The 23,329-nt window shown below is 45.4% G+C and overlaps 1 protein-coding gene across 5 annotated transcripts in view; it reads left to right on the top strand.

Moving 5' to 3' along the window:
• Positions 1-23,329, top strand: part of RYK (receptor like tyrosine kinase) — a 104,680-nt gene that overhangs the window by 66,421 nt on the left and 14,930 nt on the right. For all 5 annotated transcript variants that reach the window (XM_034780762.1, XM_034780759.1, XM_034780757.1 and 2 more), the window contains 2 exons: positions 14,059-14,128; positions 20,413-20,545. In XM_034780762.1, the coding sequence (XP_034636653.1) occupies positions 14,059-14,128; positions 20,413-20,545 (203 nt within the window). The remainder of the gene's footprint in view (positions 1-14,058; positions 14,129-20,412; positions 20,546-23,329) is intronic.

The raw sequence follows: 23,329 nt of genomic DNA, 5'->3' as shown, positions 1-23,329 counted from the left end.
CTCTGCCTCATGGCACAGGTCCAGTATCACATGATGCAGGTTTCTCAATTCTATCATTCCATGGGCATCTTACTTAGGGTTACCATATTTTAAGCCTCCAAAAGGAGGACACTCCACGGGCCCCAGCCCCGCCCCTTCCCCCNCTTTAGCTGAAAAGCGGCTGGCAATCTAGTAAAATTAGGGTTACCATATGTCCCGATTTTCCCGGACATGTCCGGCTTTTTGGGATTTCCCCCCAGACGGGGATTTGGAGCCCAAAAAGCCGGACATGTCCGGGAAAATCTGGACGTATGGTAACCCTAATTTTACTAGATTGCCAGCCGCTTTTCAGCTAAAGTGTATGGGGGAGGGGAAGACTGTGTGTGATAGGGAGTGTGGGCGGGGGAGGGGGAAGAGACAGAAACTGTGTGTTTGGAAGTGTGTTGGCATGCTGTCTCTAAGTTCAGACAGCAGCCTGAGCAACCAAGCCTGGGGGACGGGGAACCCCCGCCCATATCAGCCCATGCTCAGCACAGTCTCTCCCCTCCACCCCACCCCCATCTCCCCGCAGCAGCAGCCGGCTCTGCCTGCCTACCAATTCCACATTGATGGTTCTGTGATTCCCTCAGAGTTCTCTCACAGCATCTTCAGCAGCTCTGTCAGCTCTCCACGCTGAGAAATGTCAAAGGTTCTTCGAGAGATTGCTCATGTGTATTCCAGAATAGGTGCGTGTGCTCGCCACGTGCGCCAGTGTGGGAAGTTTTTCCCCTAGCAGTACCCGTACAGGAGCACCCCTAGCGACCCCTGGAGTGGCACCTCCATGGCTCGGTATAAGGGGCACTGCGCAGTCCCCCCCACCCTCAGTTCCTTCTTGCTGCCAGTGAAGGTGCTTCGGAACTGCTCTGCTCCAGCTTTGCTATAGCTTGTCCCCAGAACTCTTGTTCATTCAGTGTATGTGACCTGTAGTTAGTACTCAATTAGGTTTGGTTTAGTTTAGTTTAGATAGTGCACCTGAGCCAGGATATGCCCCGCGCCTCGGGTTTTAAGTCATGCAACATTTGTAGGCACCCGATGCCAGTGAGTGATCTGCACGCGGACTGTCTACGCTGTTTGGGTGAAACTCATCTCTGCTCTCGCTGTAAGATTTGCAAGTCGTTTAAGCCTCGGACCGAGAGAGAGAGAGACATTAGGCTCCGGGCTATCCTCATGGAGTCGGTGTTGATCCCGATTCTGGCATGCTGTTCCAAGTCGGCACCGTGATGTCGGTGCACGGCGACCTCCTGGTGCCAACTACTAGTCGGCACCACGTCCCGTCCACGGGGCACGCCAAGAAGGCTAAGAGGCCTTCGCCGCCGCGGCACCAGAGTAAATCTGGGGCAGAGACTAGACACGTGTTGGTCAGTCCTCAATCCCCATCGGCCTCTAGGCCTCCTACTCAAGTTGAGCGGAGTAGCCCGGCCCAGTCGGAGCAGGCTTCCCTAGATGTCCTCCATGCTAGAGGCCCTGCAGGCGCCCCGGGACGTTATGACAATGCTGGTACCAGGAGCACTGCCAATGTTGGCCTCTTGCTCCAGAGGCAAGCCGCCACTGGGATTTTGGCAGTGGCCACCGACTCAGTACTGGTCTCGGTCGAGGGAACATTCCTGATGTTGTTCGCCACTCAGCAACCATTCCGTGCGTAGTCCACCTGGGTCGCCGTTGACTCCCACCAGGTTGTCTGGCTGGGTTCCGTCTGTCCGAGACTCCAGACACCGCTCCACCTCGAGGAGCGAACACCGATGGGACCGAGGCAGACGACACGACACCAACACCTCAGAGGGGCTATCGTAGCCGGTTGCGACACAAATGTCAGCGCCGTTCCCGTTCGTCGTCCCGCTACAGAACCCTGCCAAGGCACTGCTCCCGCAGCCCCGGGAGTCGATCACCGGCGAGTCACCATCGCGGATCCGCCCGTCAGAGCTGATCGCTGAGCAGCTGTTACCTACGGTACCGGTCCTCCACATCGAGGTCACGGTCTCGAGGTCGGCACCGCTCCTCCCAGTCCAGGTCATACATCAGCCCAGCCTCCCTTCATACCCATCCATCGATGGGTCAGGCCAGCCAGACCGAACAGCGCGCTCACCCGGTGCCACAGCAGGTGCAGTGGCACCGAGCCCCGTGACTGGCGCAATTGTACCAATGGGCACCGTGGCCCCCAACACAGCCCCCAGTAGGTGTTTGCTTGGTGGCCAGAGCCTCAGAAGGGCTGTCGGCCTCCAGACCTCCGAGGAAGGAGTCGATAGGTCGTACATCCTCGGCACCATGCCCGGAGACCAACTAGGTGATGGATCCCCCGGTGGACACACAGAGTACTGCGCCGGCCTCCTCCCCGTCACCTGATGAGGCGATTGCGGCCCCTCCTCCTTCCGTCCCTCAGGAGGACTCTAAGGCTATTAAAAAAGGTGGCATCAAGTCTCAACCTCCAGGCAGAGGAAGTGGAGGAGCTCTCGGACTCCCTGTTTAACATACTGTCCGCCTCTACTGGGCAGGGTGGTCTTGCCTCTCCACGAAGGGGTGGCTAAAATGTCAAATGCCCTGTGGCAAACCCTGGCCTCATTGGCCTCCATCTCTAAAAGAGCAGAATGCAAGTATTTTGTGCTTGCCACAGGGCATGAATACCTATACGCCCACTCTGCCCCTAACTCCCTGGTGGTCGAATCGGTCAACCACAGGGAGCGGCAGTGCCAACCAGCCCCTACTCTGAAAAATAAAGATTCAAGGAGGCTGGACTCATTTGGAAGGAAAAGTTATTTGTCCTCGAGCTTCCAGTTATGGGTGGCAAACCATCAGGCTCTCCTGGGCAGGTATGAGTTCAAACTGTGGGGCTCTTTGCCCAAATTCGAGGACCCCCTCCAGGAATGTGACAGGAAGGAGTTCAAAGCCCTGGTGGGGGAGGGTACAGCGGCTGCCAGGGCAACCCCGCAGGCAGCATTGGATTCAGCGGACACGGCCGCGCAGTCCATGGCCTCTACGGTGTCCATGAGAAGGGCATCGTGGCTCCTGCTCTCTGGGCTGTCCAGTAAGGTGCAGACCTCCTTGCAGGACCTCCTGTTTGACGGCAAAGCTCTGTTTGCAGAACAAATGGATATAAAACTGCATGGCCTAAAAGATTTCCACATGATGCTTCAGGCTCTGGGCCTCTATGTTTAAGCCGCAGCAGGCTCCCGCCCAGGCCGCCCACTCTAAATACAGTCCTGCTTATAAAAAATTGTGGGACTATAAAATGCCCGCAGAGGCAATCTTGGTCTGCCCCCCAGCCTGGGGAGTCCTCCAAGGGCAAACAGGCAGGGAAACGGCACTTTTGACAGGACGCCCGGGGGCACCCTGACAGTTCTCATCAGGGATCCACTCACAATAAAGCTTCCCTTCTCCAACCGGTTGTGAGCTTTCCTCCCGGAGCTGACCTCAGACCAATGGGTCCTCAACACCATCTCCTGGGGTTACACCCTCCAGTTTACCTCCACCCCACCCGACCACCCTCGGCCCCCGTTCCTCCTGGGGGACCCCTCTCACGAGGCTCTGATCGAGCAGGAGGTGGGGTGGCACCTTGGCCTAGGAGCAGTGGAAGTAGTGCCAGTGGAGTTCAAACGCAAGGGGTACTACTCCCGCTATTTTCTTATCCTGAAGGCCAAAGGGGGGCTTACGCCCATCCTGAACCTGCGAGGCCTGAACCAGTACACAGTCAAGCTCAAGTTCTGCATGGTCTCCCTGGCCTCCGTCATTCCCTCCCTGGATCCCGGGGACTGGTACACCGCCCTCGATCTGCAGGCAGTGTACTTCCACATCCATATATTCGAGGGGCACAGACGCTTTCTCCATTTCAGAGTTGGGCAGGAGCACTACCAATTTAAGGTCCTCCCGTTTTTTACAAAGTATATGTCGGTGGTGGCTGCCTACATCAGGCACCGTGGGATCCAGATCTTCCCCTATCAGGATGACTGACTGGTCAAGGGCAGCTCCTGGTCGCAGGTTTGGGATCACGTGGCGCTCCTTCTGTCCATGTGCGCCACTTTGGGCATGTTGGTAAACGACACCAAGCCCACGTTAGTCCCAGTACAACGCATAGAGTTTATCGGGGCGGTCGTGGACGCACGTCAGCCACTGCCTCCCTCCCTCTGACAGGACAGGTTCGAGGCCCTGAAAGGGCTCATCGACACGGTCACAAGGTTTCCAGACAACAGCCAGAGCATGCCTCCAGCTCTTCGGTCACATGTCGGTGTGCACATGTGTGTTCCGCCACGCCAGACTCAGGATGAGGCCCCTCCAGCTCTGGTTGGCCTCGGCGTTCTCCCAGGCCAGAGACAGGATGGACAAAGTCCTCACTATGCCCAAACACATGATCGCCTCCCTATGATGGTGGTCCTCCCTGGGGAACATGCTCCACGGGGTCCTATTCAGAGGCAGGCCCCTATCGATGGGACTGGTGTCTGATGCATTGGACCTGGGGTCGGGAGCCCGTGTGGGGGACATTCAGACCCAAGGTCTGTGGTCTGCGCTGGACCTGGCCCCCACATAAACGTCCAGGCATGCATGGCCTTCCGCTCGCACCTGGAGGGCTGGGTGGTCAGGGTTCTCACAGACAACATGGCCTCAATGTTTTACATCAACAGGCAAGGCAGGGCCCGAGCCTCTGACAGGAAGCCCTCAGGCTGTGGGACTTCTGTATAGCCCATGACATTTGCCTACAGGCCTACCACCTACCAGGCATCTGGAACTCGCAGACAGATCACTTGAGCAGGGACTTCTCCTCTCAGCACGAGTGGTCCCTTCACCCAGAGGTGATGTACAGACTTTTCCAAGAGTGGGGAACTCCCCAGGCGGACCTGTTTGCGACCCGGCAGAACCATCACTGTCTCCAGTTCTGCTCCTGGGGAGCTGGGATGGGGTGCTATCTCCAATGCCTTCCTCCTTTCCTGGTCGGGCCGGTTTCTCTATGCCTTGCCACCGTTCCCACTGATAGGCAAGGTCCTGGAAAAGAGAGACTGACAGGGCCCGGGTCCTACTAATTGCCCCGGCATGGCCCAGGCAGCATTGGTATGGTACCTTCATGGGACTGGCGGTCGCCCCGCCGTGGCTGTTGCCATCCCGCCCAGACCTGCTCTCCCAGGACCAGGGCCGCTTCCTCCACCCCAACCCAGCGTGGTTGCTCAATGGTTAGGCCGGAAGGAGAGGATGTGCTTGGAAGGGGTTCAGCGCTTCCTCTTGGAAAGCAGGCGAACCTCCATGCGCTGAGCCTACTTCGCAAAGTGGTCTTGGTTCCGATGAGCGGAAGAGTGGGGTGTTTCCCCCATGGCTGCCCCCAATCCAGCTTATTTTGGACTATCTCCTTCACCTTAGACCCCAGGGCCTGGTGCCCTCCTCCGTCAATGTGCACTTGGCGGCCATATCGGCCTTCCACCCACCGGTGCAGGGCCACATGGTATTCTCCCATGCTATGACTGGCCGATTCTTTAAGGGATTGGATCGTCTCTTCCCGTACGTCAGTTTCCCCCATCCCACAGTGGCACCTGAACCTGGTGCTGGTCCGCCTCACGGACCCCCCCGTTTGAGCCGCTAGCTATGTGCTCCTGGTCCATCGTGCTAGGTATCAATACAAACATATCAAGAGCTAGGTGATCAGCCTGGTTCTATGGCTGGAAGTAGCAGATTGTTCTTATGCTGCTCCACATGATATCTTTGCTCAACAGCTTGACACGAGACATTGGGCTAAGATTTTCAAAAGCAATTAGTGATCTTGGATGTCTTCCGTTATTTGTGTCCATCTTGTCTGAAGAAGTTTTTTTAAGAGGTTCCTCGGCACTTTCAGTAAAACAGATCCTTTAAGGTGTCTCAAGTTGGACATCCAGAATTATAGGTCGCTCGACAATCTTGGTCTTGATCTCTGCTATTACTCAATTCTTGGTTGCTGAGACATTGAACTATTGTGGAATATTGGCACAGAGCAGTCTCATGAAACGGGATGTTGGGTGCTTTGATCCTAGAAGTAGTGATCATGCCACATACAAACTCTAAAGCATTGAGTTGCAGTAATGGTGTGGAGTGTTGGGTTCTGGCACATATCTATCAACATTTAGAGGCAAGCAGCTTTAACAAATTAACATCTCAAAAGGTGATTAGAGTAGCTCTTTAAATTCTTCAAGGTGTCAAGACTTGTGGCTCTGTTACTTTTTGGGAACCCTGGAGCGTTTGGCTTAGGACACGTCTTCATTGGCAATGTTAAGGGCCACGGCAGCATTCTAAAAAAAAATCTCCATGAGGGGCGCAACTACCAGTGCTGGGGCACTGTCTGTACTGGCATGTTACAGCACTGAAACTTGCAGCACTCGGGAGTCTCAGCACCCCTGAGCGAGAAAGTTGCAGCGCTTTAAAGTGCCAGTGTAGACAAGCCCTTAAACTCAAAGTTGCAACTTGACACATGAATTCAGTGTCATAATCTTGGAGAATGTGGCCTCTTACTAGCACTGCCCATAAATAGAGGCTGTGATACAAGAGATTTGTCATGGTTTCAATCACCGAATTACCCTATGGCCCAAGTAGAGGAAGTTAAGACCACTATAAGGAGTCACCATAGTTTAGCCTAAGTGCAAAGATTTCTCACAATGCTAGCACTACAGGTGCTGGCTGCATTCTGCCAAATGTTATAAGGACAGAATACCCTATGCCAAAGGAAGTAGGTGCTGAAGAGTTCTGTGTGTGCTGTTGTAAGTTCTATCCAAAGTACAGCACAACTGATGCAAGACAATTGTAGAACTTCACTATATATAATTCTAGATCTTCCAGGGGCACAAATAGACACTATCAAAATCATTCCTTATTACATGAATGTCAGGGGACATTCAAAGCTGGATGGCTGTGGGAGCTTCTGGGTGCTTGGAATTCTTGAAAATCAGGCTACTTATTTTGGTTCCTAAATATGGACTTACGACCCCAATTATCACCATTTTGTAATGTCTTGGCCAGTATAACTAATGAAAAAATAGTTTTTAAAATGAATTATAATAACTGCAACAGGACAGTTGCATTATTTCTATCCATTTATCCTTTTTGCCATGAGTCATTCTTCCAAAGAAACTTTGGAAGTAGTGGACCAGATTCTTTTGAGCTGCAACTGGTGTAAATCCAGAATAATTACATTGACTCTCATGTGGTTCCTCTACATTATCGTTGGTGTAACTCAGAGCAGGATTTGGCTTTGTGCTCCTATTGTTTGTCCTGAATGCGTTGCATTTATATAATTTTGTTTTCCCGCAGAAACAGGCTGACTTATAGAAAACAAGGAAATAATATTGATAAGAATACACAATACGGATGCTGGAACTGTTTCACAAGATAAGATTTGGATTTCCGTATATACTTGAATGGAAGTCAATCATCCTTTGGGTGCCTTACCCCTAAAATATTTTGTTCTTTCTGAGCTGGAAGGAAACAATGGAACATACTGTAGTTTTTCAGTGAGCCATTGTTGGATTTCATGATGGAGAGAGGAAGGGCATTGACAAAGAAATATACGGTCTGCAACAGTATTACTGTGAAGAGATGGATGAATTCATTGTCACTGTAGGAGTTTTTTCTAAACAAGCTTAACTTGTTCTGTAGACTTTACAGCCAATTTAAACTACCTGACCTGGAACACTAGATTATTGCAATGTAACTTCTAATTTTAAAATACCAAAAAGTAGTTACGTGAGTGCAGGGTCAGTTCCTCTTTCTGAGAGGTATAAAAGCCAAGCTTACAGGTTTTAAAATAAAACATAAAATGAAATAAACTCTTTCCTCACAATGTAGTAGTTCTGGGCTCAACTGTAGTGGGAATGAAACTGGTAATTAAAGTTGCCTATGCATTATTCTGAGATCTCATTTCCAGTAGCCTATAACTTCTTGTAACTTAGTTTTGGCCTGGAATTTTCCAAGTCTAGTCTCTCCTGGAGGGTGCATTTTTCTGGAAAGGTTCAGCTATTCATAAGAACAAATTTTAACAATCTCAGTCTGGTAAATGAGGGCTGTATTGCTTGTGTAACTCGGGCCATATCTATGCTACAGTGTTTAATCTACTTAAGCTGCTTTAATTACATCGGTTGTGCACATCCACACAACTCCTTGTGTCAGCAGTGTCCACAGTCTGTGCCCTTGCATCAACAAAGAGAGCATTGCATAGTGGGTAGCTATCCCAATGCGCAACTCACCACCTTCTGCCACTGGGAGATCTGGGAACAGATTGCAGTGCATCATGGGGGCATGCTCACTGTCCCATGATGCAGTTCTTTCTATCCCATCATTCCATGGGCTTCCGACCTTGTTTTGTGCTGTTTTTGAACAGCCCCTGTAAACTGTATGCCCGCCATCTCTGCCTGAAAGCATGGATCCTGAACTGCTGACCAATCTGGTGATCAGCATTATGAACACAACGCAGCTGGTCCTGCAGTGTTTCATGAGCTGTGGAACAAAATGAATCTGTGGTGCCTGCCCTGCTGTGGGCAATGGAAAGAAATAATTCAAAATTGCTGCTGGCATTCACAGAGTAGCTGCACACATTGGGCTGTTAGTTTTGGGCTCAGGAAATGAGCACTGAGGGGTGGGATCAGATCGTGATGCAGGTATAAGATGACGAGCGGTGGCTGCAGAAGTTTTGGATATGTTAAGCCACCTTCCTGGAACTGTGTGCGCCGCTTGCTCCAGCAGTGCAGCGCAAGGACACCAGAATGAGGGCTGCCCTCGCAATGGAAAAGCGAGCGACGATCGCTGTGTGGAAGCTGGCAATTCCAGACCGCTATCGATCAGTTGCAAATCACTTTGGAGTTCGAAAGTCCACTGTAGTGGTTGTGGAAGTGTGTAGGGCCATTAGTCACTTCCTGCTATGAAGGACAGTGACTTTGAGTAATGTGCAAGAAATACTTGATAGCTTTGCAGCAATGGGATTCCCTAACTGTAGTGGGGCAATAGATGGCATGCATATCCCAATTTTGCCCCCAGACCATCTTGCGGTGCCATCGATCATAAGAGCTACTTCTCTATGGTTTTGCAGGCGCTGGTGGATCACTGGGGTGTTTCACTGACATCGATGTGGATTGGTCAGGGAAGAGTCATGATGCATGAATCTTTAGGAACACTAGACTGTATAGAAAGCTCATGCTGAGACTTTCTTTTGAGACCAGAGATTCCAATGGGGGATGTGGAAATGCCATAGTGATTCTGGGAGACCTCACCTACCACTTGCTCCCCTGGCTCACGAAGCCTTACACTGGGAATCTAGACAACAGCAAGAAGTGCTTCAACAACAGGCTCAGCTGGTGCTGAATGACCATTGAATGTGCCTTTGGCAGATTAAAAAGTCACTGGTGCTGCCTTTTTGGCAGATTAGACCTCAGTGAGGATAATATTCCGATGGTTTTAGCAGCCTGCTGTGCTCTGCATAATATTTGCAGAGCGAAGAGGGAAAAGCTTCCCTAGGGGTGGAGCGCTAAGGTGGATCATCTGCTTGCTGATTTTGAGCAGCCAGATACCAGGGCAATTAGAGGGGCTCAGCAGGGAGCTATTCAAATCAGGGAGGCTTTGAAGGAGCATTTTGACAATGACCCCCAGCAATGTTCCCTCTAATTTTTTCCATCCAAGTGCAGAATACATTTTATGTGCACCGAGGTATGTGCCTATGTGCGCCACCAATATAAACACAAAACCTAGATATGAGATATATATCATTTTTTTAAGTGACCATAGGGATAATTACTCCAGCCAGGTTAGGCATTTTAGAACTCACTACTCAAAGAATTAAATTTTAAGTGTAAGAGAAATAAAAATTATGAAATGCATAGACCAGTCAAAACACTAAAATAACACTTTGAAAGAATAAAATTACAGAGAATATATGTGCATTGCACGAAGTAGCAAGAAGTAACAACAATAATGCAAGTATGTGTTGGGAGGCGAGTGTGAAAGAGACTTGTGTGTAAGAGAGACTGTGTGTGTGTTGGCTGGTGGGAAAAGCAGTGCACTGTCTCTCTAAAATGCTTACTGAAAGCTCTCCTGCTCGGTCCTGAGACCTGTTGTCTCTCTCCCTTCCCCCCTACTCTGTGAAGATGGGGTACATGGGGTGGGAGGGGGGAGGGAAGAGAGAGACTGAGCTGGCTGCTGGGGAAATTTCAGAAAAAGTGCACTGTCTTTTTAAGAGAGGCACGCGCTCAGACCTCAGTAGCTCCAAGTCCTCCTGAGCCAGGCTGTCCCCTCTGCCCTGCTCTGTGGAGATGGGGTACAGGGGAGGGGGACACCCTAACATCAGCATTCTCCTCCCCACTCTGCACAGCCAGCAGGAGGGTCCCAGGAGCAGCTGCAGGATGGAGCAGCGTGGGGGGAAGGACACCTGAACACATGCTGCTGGCTGTATGTGCTCTATCAGCTGGGTGCCACTTAAATCTCTCCTGTACAGCTGCCCAAGCGTGCAGCTTACAGGGAACACAGCCCCAATAATGTCTTTGTGATGCATTTGGCCAGGCAATGTTTACCTGCTGCCTTGAATGACCCCCGTAATGCTTTCTTCCTGAGCTTTAATTGTAGTGAGCTAATGTTCCTGCCTATAGCCACTGTTTTGAATTTTAGCAGCAAATACCGTGTGCATGACGCACAGACTCACTTTGTTTCAAAGACTATACTTTTAATTAAAAGGATAAAATGCCCTTTTTTTTTTTATTTGTTTGCAAACAGGACATACCAGTGAGGAACAGTCTCTCAGTTAAGGCACTCACAGCTGTAACTCCAGCTTTCATCATGAAACCAGTCTCTAGGGAGGGAGTGCAAGGGGTACATGCGGGCAATGTGTTTGAGGGAATTTGGGGAGGGCATGGAATGGCGTTCTGTATTGGCTGCAGGGGGAGTCGTGTACAGATGTGCTCAGACTGCAGTGCTATAAGGGACTTGAGCATCTCTGTCTGGTCCTCCAGTAACTTTATCATCCACTCCTGCTCCTGTCTCCTTTCCAGGCTATCCAGTCTGAATTTGTCATTAACTGTCTCCCTCCACGCTCTTGTTTTGCTATCTGCTGTATCTGTTGACTGCTGCACTTTGTGAAACATATTGTCCTCACTATGGAGGATTCCTGGGACAAAACTTTTCCACTGGTCCCCCACTGCATAGCTGTGTAGGCTCTGTTGTTAATTTCTACCCCTTATCCCTCCTCTGTCATATAACAAAGTAAATGAGACGGTAGTCGCCTATCCTCAGTGTGCATATCAAAGCAAAAGGCATGCTTACCAGAGCTAGCCCCTCCTGCTTCAGGCACACCAGAGCCATCGTGCTGGGATTGGCAGACCCCTCCATAGTCAAAATGAGGTCCTGGCTTGTCACGTCACCAGACGACCCTATCACGTGTCCCACGTCCCCCCTCTAGCTCCATTTCCTCATCTACCACTTGGTCTTCGAGGTTGACTGCTGGCTGTTGCCTCCAGTCCCCCGAAGTATCCATGGGGCTCTCGGTGGTGGCATTGGGTTTGCCACCGACTATGGCTCGCAGCTTCACATAGGAGCAGCATGTCTTTGGTGCCACACCAGAGCGATGGTTGGCCTTCTGGTATGCCTGCCTCAGCTCCTTGATCTCAGCATAGCACTGCTGCGTGTCCCTTTTGTGTCCCTTTTCCTGCATGCCACGAGCAATCATAGATATCAAAATTACTACAGCTTGAGTGAAGCTGCAACTGCACAGCCTCCTCTCCCCACACATCCAACAGCTCTGGTGTACTCCAAGCAGGACCATGTCTGTTGAGGAAAGCCAGCATGGTCAGCTGGGAACATGCTGTGTGAACAGTCCGTGCCGAGCAAACAGGAAGAGGAATTTCAGAAATTCCTGGGCCTAAAATCCATGGGCGCATGTCTGTGTAACTGCAGTGCAGCAGAGTTCAAACTGCTGACCAGAGCAGTCCTGATGGACATTGTGGGACACCTCCTGGAGGCCAATTAGGGTGGCATAAGTAAGCTCAGTGTCTCCACTGACGCTGCATCGCTCAGCGTCCCAAAAAGCTCTGTGTTGCTTGTTGACGTGGTTTTATTTTGTTGGCATAACAGAGGAGTTACATCGGCGGAAGGAGCATTTCAGGGTGTACACCCCCACTGTTTTGTTGACAACAGCTAACTTTTGTCAACAAAACTCTGTAGTGTAGACAAGGTCTCCATCTTAATAAAATGTTGAGGTTTCTCTCATTTGGTGCACAAGACTACATAGGAATTTTTGTCTCCTTCACTGCATATTTAAATCGCTTACCAGAAAGCTCACCATACCTTTTCATAACATGAGACATCAAGCCTTCTAAAACCAGGAAATGCTCAGTTAAGGCCTCAGCAGCATATATCTCCCCAAAAGCCTCCTGTTGCAAGAAATACTACACAGATTTCTACTCCCACAAGATAACCTTAATCTGCCCTGTAGGAATGGCAGTAGGAAACATGAACGGAGTACCTTACTCCTCTCCATTTCCTCTCTGCTACCAATGCTCCAAATTAGGACTCTTGTTCAAACAGTCCAATGGGATCTTCAGTGTGGCCTGTGTACCAGCATTGATGTGGGGAGTAATGGCTGATGATTAACAGAAATCATACTGAGCACACTAAGCTGTTTCAGATCTTTGCTTCCAGCAGCATATCCACAAATAGAGGCCAACAGTCCACTAGGGGATTTTGTACAGTGACTCTCCTGCCGTGAAGGGTGCCAGGTAGGGAGAAAATGATATATATCCCTGAAGAAGAGCTCTTCATAGCTCAAAAGCTTGTCTTTCACCAATAGAAGTTGATCCAAGAAAAGATACTGCCTAATATCCTGGGACCAATACAGCAACATTTATCCCTGTTATACTTGTCCCAAGCACCTTCCCTTCCCTCTCTTCCTCCCCTGCCCCCAATAGCATCTCTTTACCTACACACATTCACCAATTGACTCTACTCCCTCTTTCGCTTAACCAAACCATTCTCACTGCTCCATCCCAGCTCAGAACAGCTTCAAACACCTGTCTCTCTGCTCAGAAACACCCCCTCTTGCCTCACTGGGAAACTCCAACACTTCCAGGCAGGAAGCGCTACAGGTGAGGGTTTATAGTAATCAAACATAGGATTGTTACTAACATGAAATTGCCATATCAGATTAAACCAGTGGTTCACTATCCTGGTTAAAAGGTAACCAGTACCAGACATTGCAGATTAAGGTGTGACCCCCTCATAATGGACATTAATAAAGTAACATGTCCTTACAGGAAAAGCTTTGCTCACACCAACCAGTTGACTTACCTCATAGGTACAAGGGTTTATGCATTTTACATTTGTATCTTATCTAATGTAACTGAATATTAGTTCAGTGAACAAGATGACATTTTGAATCCGACCAAGCTCAGATTCAGTATCTTGTGGAAGTGAATTCCATAGGTTGGCTATGCATATGTGAGGGTAGGAAGGATTCTGGAGCAGTTGTAAGAAAGCTTCAATAAGGGATTTTCCTGAATATGTTTGTCTAATCCTTGTTTTGTTTTTGAAAAGACATTTTAAAAAATTAGGAGAGGAAATGTATAAACTTTTTTAAAAAATAAACCCTCATTTTGAATTGGTCCATTTTTTTCCTTGCTGTAATATGTGATTGTTGTAGAGTTCTCGCTGTAAGTGTATGGGTTATTTTTTGTGGGTGGTGGTCAAAGGGAGCAGTGTTACAAAAATGGCCATCAAAACTCACCTACCTTACTTTATATTTAGTTAAAATTAATAAATCTAGTAATAAATCAAATCGGGTATTCTTTAGTGTGCAGTTGAAGCGTGAAAAAATATCTAGTATATCCACAGCTGGCTACAAGTTGAAAATAAAGAACATTTAATGCAGATAATTACTTTTGCATTCACTTCAGAAGGATCTTGAGTCAGTTCACTTGATTTATTTAAGCTGGCCTTTTGAAAATCAGTTTTGGTCACTTGTGCATTTGCCTATTTAACCAGTTTTGTAAAAAATTACACTTTAGTTTGTTTACAGAATGAATATTGGTTACAGTTCCTTCTTGTCTTGTCTTTTTTTTTTTTTTTTAGATCAAGCCTCAGAAGTGCAAGTGACAATGATGCTGACAGAAAGCTGTAAACTCCGAGGCCTTCATCACAGGTGAGTACTGCTACTTTCACTCTCACCGTAAGAGGCTTTAAATTAAATTTATATCCATGTGTATTGAAAATAATATTTGTGTCTTTTCAGTGCTAAAAATTTCAGAAACAAATCACTTCCCAACTTAAATGTACAATACTTCAGCCAAAAAATGTTTGGCAAAGTTATAAAAATCTGAAAAGACCCTTTAAGAATGAACACTAAAGTAAAGAGCATTTAGCATGCACCTTTTACCACCTCACAGTCCCATGAGGTGCTGCAGGCACTTATTCCAGAGACCATATAAATTAACAAGTTTGTTACATGTGCTGTCTTGCTGATGCTGAAGAAGGCAGCATATGTGCTGTCAGACTTGCATCCACACCCTGGTTATCTTCCAACCATAGCCAGTAACACAGTCATCACACAATCCTGCCAATAATTCCTGTACACCACTGTGACATACAGATAGTCTGGAGTGTACCCTGGGTATCACCCCTGCCTTCTAATCTGGGGTGCCCTTTACATTGCTTTACTACTCCAGCCTCTAGTCTGGACTGCTCATAAACAGCCTCCAGCATGCAGGTCAATCCCAGCTATGTCTGTGTGAGCTGCAGCTAACCAGCCATGCTTTGGCTCTTGCTAGCCTTGATTATATTGTGGGGTGACCCCAACACACCCCCAGTCCTAATTTCCCGCCAGAAATGTATGTCCTGTACTGCCCAGCCCTCTCCTGGATGGTACAAGCTTATTTAAAGACTGTCATTTTATTAATAGAAATTATATGCACACATCTTGTTATCCGAAAGAGAGTTTCCCAAACACTTCAGTTCAAACACATTGGGTTAGATAAAACAAGTTTATTAACTACAGAGAGAGCAATTTTAAATGAATACAAGTAATGAGTCCTAAACGTCAGAAATGGTTACAAGAAAAATAAAGATAAAATGCAACTAGTGCCTAACTTAACAAACTTATGTTAAATTCAAAGCAAAGTTTCTTACCACGTGCTCTCAACAGTCTCACTGGACAAACTTCTTAGGCCAGGACCATTTCTGTTTAATGGCTGCTTCCTTTGTCCATATTTATGCAGTCAATCGATGAACGATAGGGAAGGTGGAGGTGCCTGGGGTTGTCTGCATCTTCTTATAGTCCTTTCCTTCCTTTGGGAAGTATTTCCATCTGGGAGCAAGGAGAACAGGCAGTCTGTTTGGAAGGGGACTTTTCATGCTGTTTCTTTACTAAGATGTAGATTGATTTTTTCCCCCCCTTTCCTGCCAAAGAATGGCCGCTTAGTGAGTAGTTGGCCCATCAGCCTTATTTACACCTGTCTGAGGCATCAGTTTGCCCTTTGTCTCTGAGAAACTGGTTTGGCCATTCCCCAGACACCTCCGGAAAACTTACTGGCCATGTCTACACTACAAAATTAAGTCAGTCTGACTTATGTCAGCATACCGCTGCCACAGTAATTACATCGCTTGTGCATTGTTTACACTTGGCTCCTGGTATTGATGGTGCACATCCTCACCAGGAACGCTTGTATCAGTTGTACTGTCAGCATAGTGCATTTGTGGGACAGCTCCTGAAAGCCAGTAACAGTCGAGGTAAGCAATGCCAAACTACATCGACCTTGACTACGCTGCTCATGGAGGTGGAGTTAAGTCAACGTAGTGGGGCAGTTCTGTCGGTGAGAATGAAATTAAGTGTAGACGCTTCATAGGTCGACATAAGTTGCCTTGCGTTGACCAAACTCTGTAGAGTAGACCAAACCTTAGGGCTGGTCTACACTACCACGGTAAATAAATCTAAGTTACGTGAATAACGTAACGGAAGTCGGCGTAGCTACATCCACTTACCACAGTGTGTACACTGCGCTGTGTCAGTGGGAGATGCTCTCCCATTGATTTAGCATGTCGTCACCAGATCAGTTAAATCAACACCACTGCATCGATCGCAGCAGTACCAGTTTAGCCGGTAGTGTAGATGTGGCCCTAGTCATAATCTCAATTTATGTTTATAACTTCATATATAATGCTGCTACATGCATATTGCCATGATATTATTGATCAGAAAATAGTTTTTAAATGATATCTCAGAAGATTACACTGCTCTACAGCCAAAATGCTTCTGAAATAAATGTAGTCAAACTTTACAAATTCTGGGTCACTGAGAACGAAAATGATGCTTAAAATTGTTGATTGGCTCTAGTTTTCAAGATATGCTATTGAGTCAGTATATACGACCCTTGACTTGGGAATGGCGGAGGATAAGTGAGTTATAAATGGAAGGGATCTCAGTTTAAACCAGAAATGACTAAAATACATCTTTGACTGGATCTATGAATAAATCTATGACTGGGTTTGGACAGTACTTGCTTTTGAGGCAAAACAATGAATGATGCAATCTGAAGCTGGTATTGCATCATACATGATATGAATTGCATCATGTTATTCCTAGAAGTCATGGATGATGCAATCATAACAAAGCTTACATCACTCTGCTGAACAAATTGCCCTATATCAGCTCTAGAAATCATACAGTGTCATGCTCTCTTATTTGTCAGTGTTTGATTTTGCAAAGGGACACATTTCTGTTTAGCTGAAGTGAGCAGAGATGCCTCGTACTTGTGTGAACAGTGCAGATAACTTCTGCTATATTTGTGGTGACGTGACTTTTGCATCACAAAAGCGCAGTATAACCACTCTAGTTAAGAAAGCCTATCACCTTTATTTTGGCTGCAAAATTGGAGATCAGGACAAGAGGTGGGCCCCACACATATGCTGCAATACTTGTGCAACAAATCTTCGCCAGTGGTTGAACAGAAAAAGGAAATCTATGCCTTTTGCAGTGCCAATGATTTGGAGAGAGCCAACAGATCATACCAGCAATTGTTACTTCTGCATGGTGCCTCCAGTTGGGAAAGGTGTGTCAAAGAAGAAAAAGTGGACTGTGCATTATCCAAACATTCCATCAGCTATACGCCCAGTACCCCACGGAGAAGGACTCCCGGTTCCTGATGCACCAGAATCGTTCTCACTTGAGTCAGACGAGGAGGAGGAAGAGGATGAAACTTCTGGTCCTGAACCATCAATGTCACAGGACCCACATTTTCTCCCATCCTCCTCCTCTGAATCACACCTCACAACACAAGGTGAACTGAATGACCTTGTCAGGGATTTGGAACTACCCAAGAGTAAGGCAGAACTGTTGGGCTCCAGACTACAGCAGTGGAATCTCCTGGCAGGTGATGTTAGGGTTTCCATGTTTCGTGACCGTCAAAAGGATCTTGTCCCATTCTTCTTCATGGAAAGTGATCTTGTAGCCTGCAACAACATCGATGGTGTGATGGCAGCCCTCAACATCGTTCATGATCCAGATGAGTGGAGACTGTTCATTGATTCATCAAAGACGAGTCTTAAAGCTGTTTTACTGCATAATGGCAATGTTTTGCCATCAATTCCAGTTGGTCATGCAGTCCATATGAAGGAAACCTATGACAACATGAAACAACTTTTGAGGTGCATAAACTATGACCAACATCAGTGGCAGCTTTGTGGCGATTTGAAGGTTGTTGCTCTCTTGCTTGGTCTGCCGACTGGATACACAAAGTACTGCTGTTTTCTCTGCGAATGGGATAGTCGTGCAAGAGATTCCCACTACATCGAGAAAGATTGGCCACTCCGACAGGCATTGGAGCCTGGGAGGAAAAGTGTTCATCATCCACAACTTGTTGAATCAAGGAAGATTTGGTACCACCCTTACACATCAAGCTGGGTCTGATGAAGAACTTTGTCAAGGCCATTGACAAAACACAAGCAGCTTTCAAGTACCTCCGTGGAAAATTTCCAAGGTTAAATGAAGCTAAGATAAAGGAAGGTGTCTTTGTTGGTCCTCAGATTCGTCAACTTCTTCGAGATGATGCATTTGACCATGCACTGCGTGGCAAGGAAAAGACGGCATGGAAAGCCTTCCAGTTAGTGGCAATAAATTTTCTCAGAAACAACAAGGCAGACAACTACAGGTTGTTGGTGGAAAACCTCCTCAAGGCATACAAAAGCCTTGGTTGCAACATGTCACTAAAGATACATTTTCTGCACTCTCATCTAGATTTTTTTTCCACCGAACTGCGGAGCAGTGAGCGACGAGCACGGCGAGCGATTTCATCAGGACATTGCAACAATGGAGAAACGCTGTCAGGGCAAATGGAGCCCATCAATGCTTGCAGACTATTGCTGGACAGTGACAAGAGATGCTCCATTTAATGAATACAAGAGACAAGCCAAGAAGCGCCGAGTAGACACTGAATAGGACTAAACTATGTACATAATAGTTTTTTGCCTTTTGTTTCATAATAAATTTGATTTATATAACCCTTTTGCTGATTTTTAAAGTGTTACATAAACAGGACAGGTGAAATTATCATGTAAAGCAACCATAAACACATGAAAAGACCTAGGTTAACAATTTATGATTAAAACTCTACTATCTACACAATATACATAGACATAAAATGTAAAAACTTAAATATCTTAGAAACAGTAGCCAATCAGTTGTTTTAATTGTCATATTTGAATTCAGCACATCAAAATACATAATAAATAGCACATTTTATCTCTGAAGCAGACGACTTCTCAAAAATTGTAGACCAGTGTTATTACAGTAGCATATATAGGGTGTGGACTCGGGTACATTCTGTCACCACCTATACTTCACGCTATTAAGTATTCTTGCATATCAAGATATAAATCCTGCCAATAGTGTTATAACAATGATCAACAAGGAGTAGAATGGATGCAAAAAAATTATAAGCCTCCAAGCAGTACTATGTGTTGCTAAATAGGAAGCATCTAGGATGTAAGAATGCTTAATAGCATGGGTGTAGTGTACATGAATTATTGTCATGATTTTTGGAGTCTGTATTTAAGGGACTTATGTACGTCATCCAAGACAATCTCCATTCACTGGGGTTTGAGATATCACTGAGGGCTTCGTTTGGTTTTCAGGATCTTTAACTGGTAATAGCAAGTGAGCAGGAAGGAACCCAGTTTGACATTCAAATCCAGCTTGACATTCAAGTCTCACGTATTGACAATTGAGCAATCGTGTAATCTGAAGGAGTTTGATACGGAAATCATTGAAACACAAACAAGATCCACACTGCCTTTTTAAGTCACTTTTCTTTGCAGAGTCATGCTTAATTTAAAGTTCTAGTTTATGGCTAAAAAGAGAGATTGGATTAAAGGAAATAAACAAAATAATGCTTCCCATGAAAATGCTCAAATGTATCAGTGTAGAAGTATATTTGCTTTCTTCTCTCCTCTCCCCCAATCTGATTTCTGTTTAGATTGTAAACTTTTTCTGGGGAGGGGCTCTTTTTTTACACGCACATGCACACTCGCTCTCTCTCTCTCTCTCTCTCTTGGATCTGGGATGCTGAAACAGATTTTAGAAAGAGGGCTTTGGAATTTGCATCAAAAGTACTATATAAAGTAATTACTAGTGCAGGTTGAGAATTTTGTAAATGACTTTTCCATAGTAAATTGGGGAAAACTGAAACAAAATATTATGTGGGTAGCTTTGACCAAGATTAAAATTGTTGAACAGAACCAAAACACTTTATTTACGTCAGTTCAGCATTAAACTGGATCTGCTGTTTTGCGTGGTGCATCTTAGGAGATTCAGCCAGCCCGTAATAACACAATAGCTTCAGCACCCATAAATCCCCGCAGCACCACAGGCAGATGAGTTTAAAATTAAGCTGACTCAGAATGAAACATTTTGATTTGGCACTTCCAACCCAGTGTTTTTCAGACTTTTGTTCCATGAAAATATTCAAATATTGACTTTCCTTCCTTGTGTAGGACAAATGTCAAACTATCATTTTCCAGCAAAATGGAAATGCCAATTTTTTGCTCAGTTCTATAAACTATGCTTACTGTAATATAATGGAATCTGTAACATGTATAGGTGCATTTTAAAGAGATGGATACATTTCCAAACTGAAGATACACTCATAGTTTGTGTAAATAATAATCTTCAGTGGGATTTTATCTTTAATCAGCTTTGGATCATGCAAAAGTTTTTTTTTCTTGATGGAAAACTACTCAGATGTTTGCACACATTCCTAAACATGTAGCTTCAAGTTATTTGGAGACCTTGTTACTTTATTTTGTTAAATAATCTATTGCCTTTTCTACTGTACTTCTATTTATCATTTATAGTGGGTTCTTTTGTTTAGACAACTTGCTAACTTTGATCAGATATCACCTTTCTAAAATTTAGGAGCATCTGCTCTCATCTTTCAGGAACCTGCTCCCTATCACCCATGTCAGTATAGAAGATGGGGAGAAACCCATGGTGCTGCTGCCTTTCATGAACTGGGGGAACCTTAAGCTGTTCCTGCGCCAGTGCAAGTTAGTAGAGGCCAACAATCCTCAGGTAAGAAACGGCTAATTTAAAAACTCAATGTTTTAGTTGGTCGAACTTTGTTCAGACTTAAAGATCCAGCTGTGGAGACAGTACAGGGATGACTTTTCCAGAGTTGAATGAATTGGAAAGCCTATTATGTAGTTGAAACTTAAAAGCAGACATGGGAAGTGTATATTTTGTGGTTCACAAAAAAAGTAATTTTTCTGTGCATTTATCACAGACAGTTGACTCCAGTGTCTTATTGATTACAGCAACTCCCTATTTTTACTGTAAATTGGGAGTGTTACATTAAGCATTTGTTTCACTTTGCATTCTATCTGTTTTCAGATTAATATTTTACAGCTGAACATCACAGGTTCTTTTAAAATGTTATGATAGTTTACTTGCCTAAAGACGTATGGTGTTAGTGAAGTGCTGTTAAAATTTGTAGAGCAGAATAAGAATTTCAAATATAGGAGTCTAAAATTAGGTTCCTAAATCAGTAGTTAAATATCTGCCTGGTTTTCAAAAATTCTGAACACCAAACAGCTTCCTTCCATTGCCTTATGCTTCTTCTTGGCTACATGGTATCCGCAGGTCATGTGCATCTTGGAAGTGAGGCAGCACTGTGTTGTAACTCAATCTGTCAGTGTGACCCCATCTCCTAAGGTGTGTCTTGAAAGCAGCAGTTCTTTGTAGGAGCCTTGCCGCATTCACTGTGCTCAGTGAGGTAACTCCATAGGCACCCTTTACATCCCTGTGTGCACTCCTTACATAGACTCATAGACTTTAAGGTCTGAAGGGACCAGTATGATCATCTAGTCTGACCTCCTGCAAGATGCAGGCCACAAAAGCTGACCCACCCCCTTTCCCTTGACTCAGCTGTTGAAGTCCCCAAATCCTGTGATTTAAGAACTTCAAGTCGCAGAGAATCCTCCAGCTAGCGACCCCCACCCCATGCTGCGGAGGAAGGCGAAAAACCTCCAGGGCCTCTGCCAATCTACCCTGGAGGAAAATTCCTTCCCGACCCCAAATATGGCTATCAGTAGAACCCCGAGCATGCAGGCAAGATTCTCCAGCCAGACCCTCGTTGACCATTGATACTGTTTACCAGCGATGGCATGCTGTTGATTAATTGACTAAAATCACGTTATCCCATCAAACCATTCTCTCCCTAAACTTATCAAGCTTAATCTTAAAGCCAGAGAGGTCTTTCGCCCCCACTGTTGCCCTTGGAAGGCTGTTCCAAAATTTCACCCCTCTGATGGTTAGAAACCTTTGTCTAATTTCAGGCCTAAACTTCCCCACCGCCAGTTTATATCCATTCGTTCTCGTGTCCACATTAGTACTGAGCTGAAATAATTCCTCTCCCTCCCTGGTATTTATCCCTCTGATATATTTAAAGAGAGCAATCCTATCCCCCCTCAGCCTTCTTTTGGTTAGGGTAAACAAACCGAGCTCCTCGAGTCTCCTTTCATACGACAGGTTTTCCATTCCTCTGATCATCCTAGTGGCCCTTCTCTGTATGCATTGTGGTTGTCTAGCCAAATAGCTTGAGTATGGAGTATTTCCTCCTTTTTCTCAGAAAAACTTCTAGCAAACTTTAAGAAAATGTTAATGTTGCAGTTTCTCACTCCACCCAGAAATGCCAAAGTTAAGACTATACTGCAACCTGAACTCCACTTCCTAATGTGTGAGCACTGCCGTAATCTTCGATTACGCAGCTGTGTACTATTTCTGACATAATTCAGTATCACACTTCTTTTCATGCATATATTATACATTAATATCTGTAATAGGCTATGTATCTAACATACACAGAACCACACAGTGGAAGATGCTACAGCGGTATATCGTTCTTAACTTTTTAAAAAATTGTTTGAGAAAACAAAACAGACGGTAGAATTAAATTATAATGCGCACTCACAAAGGGGGGGTTAGTTGTGCACAACTTTAACTTTTGACAATTCTTTAATTTTGGTTACTTAATTGTGCATACTTAATGTTTTATTGATATTTAATGCACTTGTTATAAGTTAATCATAACACTTCCATTAATGGTCTTAATTTTTGAAGTTCTTAATGTTTTTAAAAGAAAATCTTAAGGAAGCTTCAGCAAATTGGAAGTGAATTAATCTTTTTATCTCTATTTCCGTTGACTTGTATCATATAGTTGGCGGGAGGGGGAGGGGAGAGTGTGGAACCTGTACAATTTACCAGAAGTGCTTGCTTAATGTTACTAAATTGAATATAATGATTTATTGGCAACCGTCATGTTTTTTTGAGATGGGCAGTGGGGACTGATCGTAATAAGAGAAACACAAATGAGAAGTATACAAGTTAATTTGAGGTTGGGGACCTTTTCTACCCGAGAATGTACTGTCGTCCAAGATGGAACATTTTAATAGTGTTTGTGCTACTGAGATTTATAGTAAATGTTAAGGCTGTCAATTAATTGCAGTTAACTCACGCAATTAACTTAATTTTTTTAATAACAATTATTTTTTTTAATCGCAGTTTTAATCGCACTGTAAAACAATAGAATACCAATTGAAATTTATTAAATATTTTGGATGTTTTTCTACATTTTCATATACCTTGTATTCTGCATTGTAATTGATTTCAAAGTGTATGTTATTTTTGTTACAAATATTTGCAGTTAGAGATAAACAAAAGAAATAGTATTTTTCAATTCACCTCATACAAGAACTGTAGTGCAATCTTTGTTGTGAAAGTACAACTTACAAGTGTAGATTTTTGTTGTTACATAACTGCACTCAAAAACTTCAGAGCCTACAAGTCCACTCAGTCCTA

Source organism: Trachemys scripta, chromosome 9 (genome assembly GCF_013100865.1).
Source record: "Trachemys scripta elegans isolate TJP31775 chromosome 9, CAS_Tse_1.0, whole genome shotgun sequence".
Lineage (NCBI taxonomy): Eukaryota > Metazoa > Chordata > Testudines > Emydidae > Trachemys > Trachemys scripta.
Note: the sequence above shows the minus strand (reverse complement) of the source record. Positions and strands in the feature narration are given on the sequence as shown.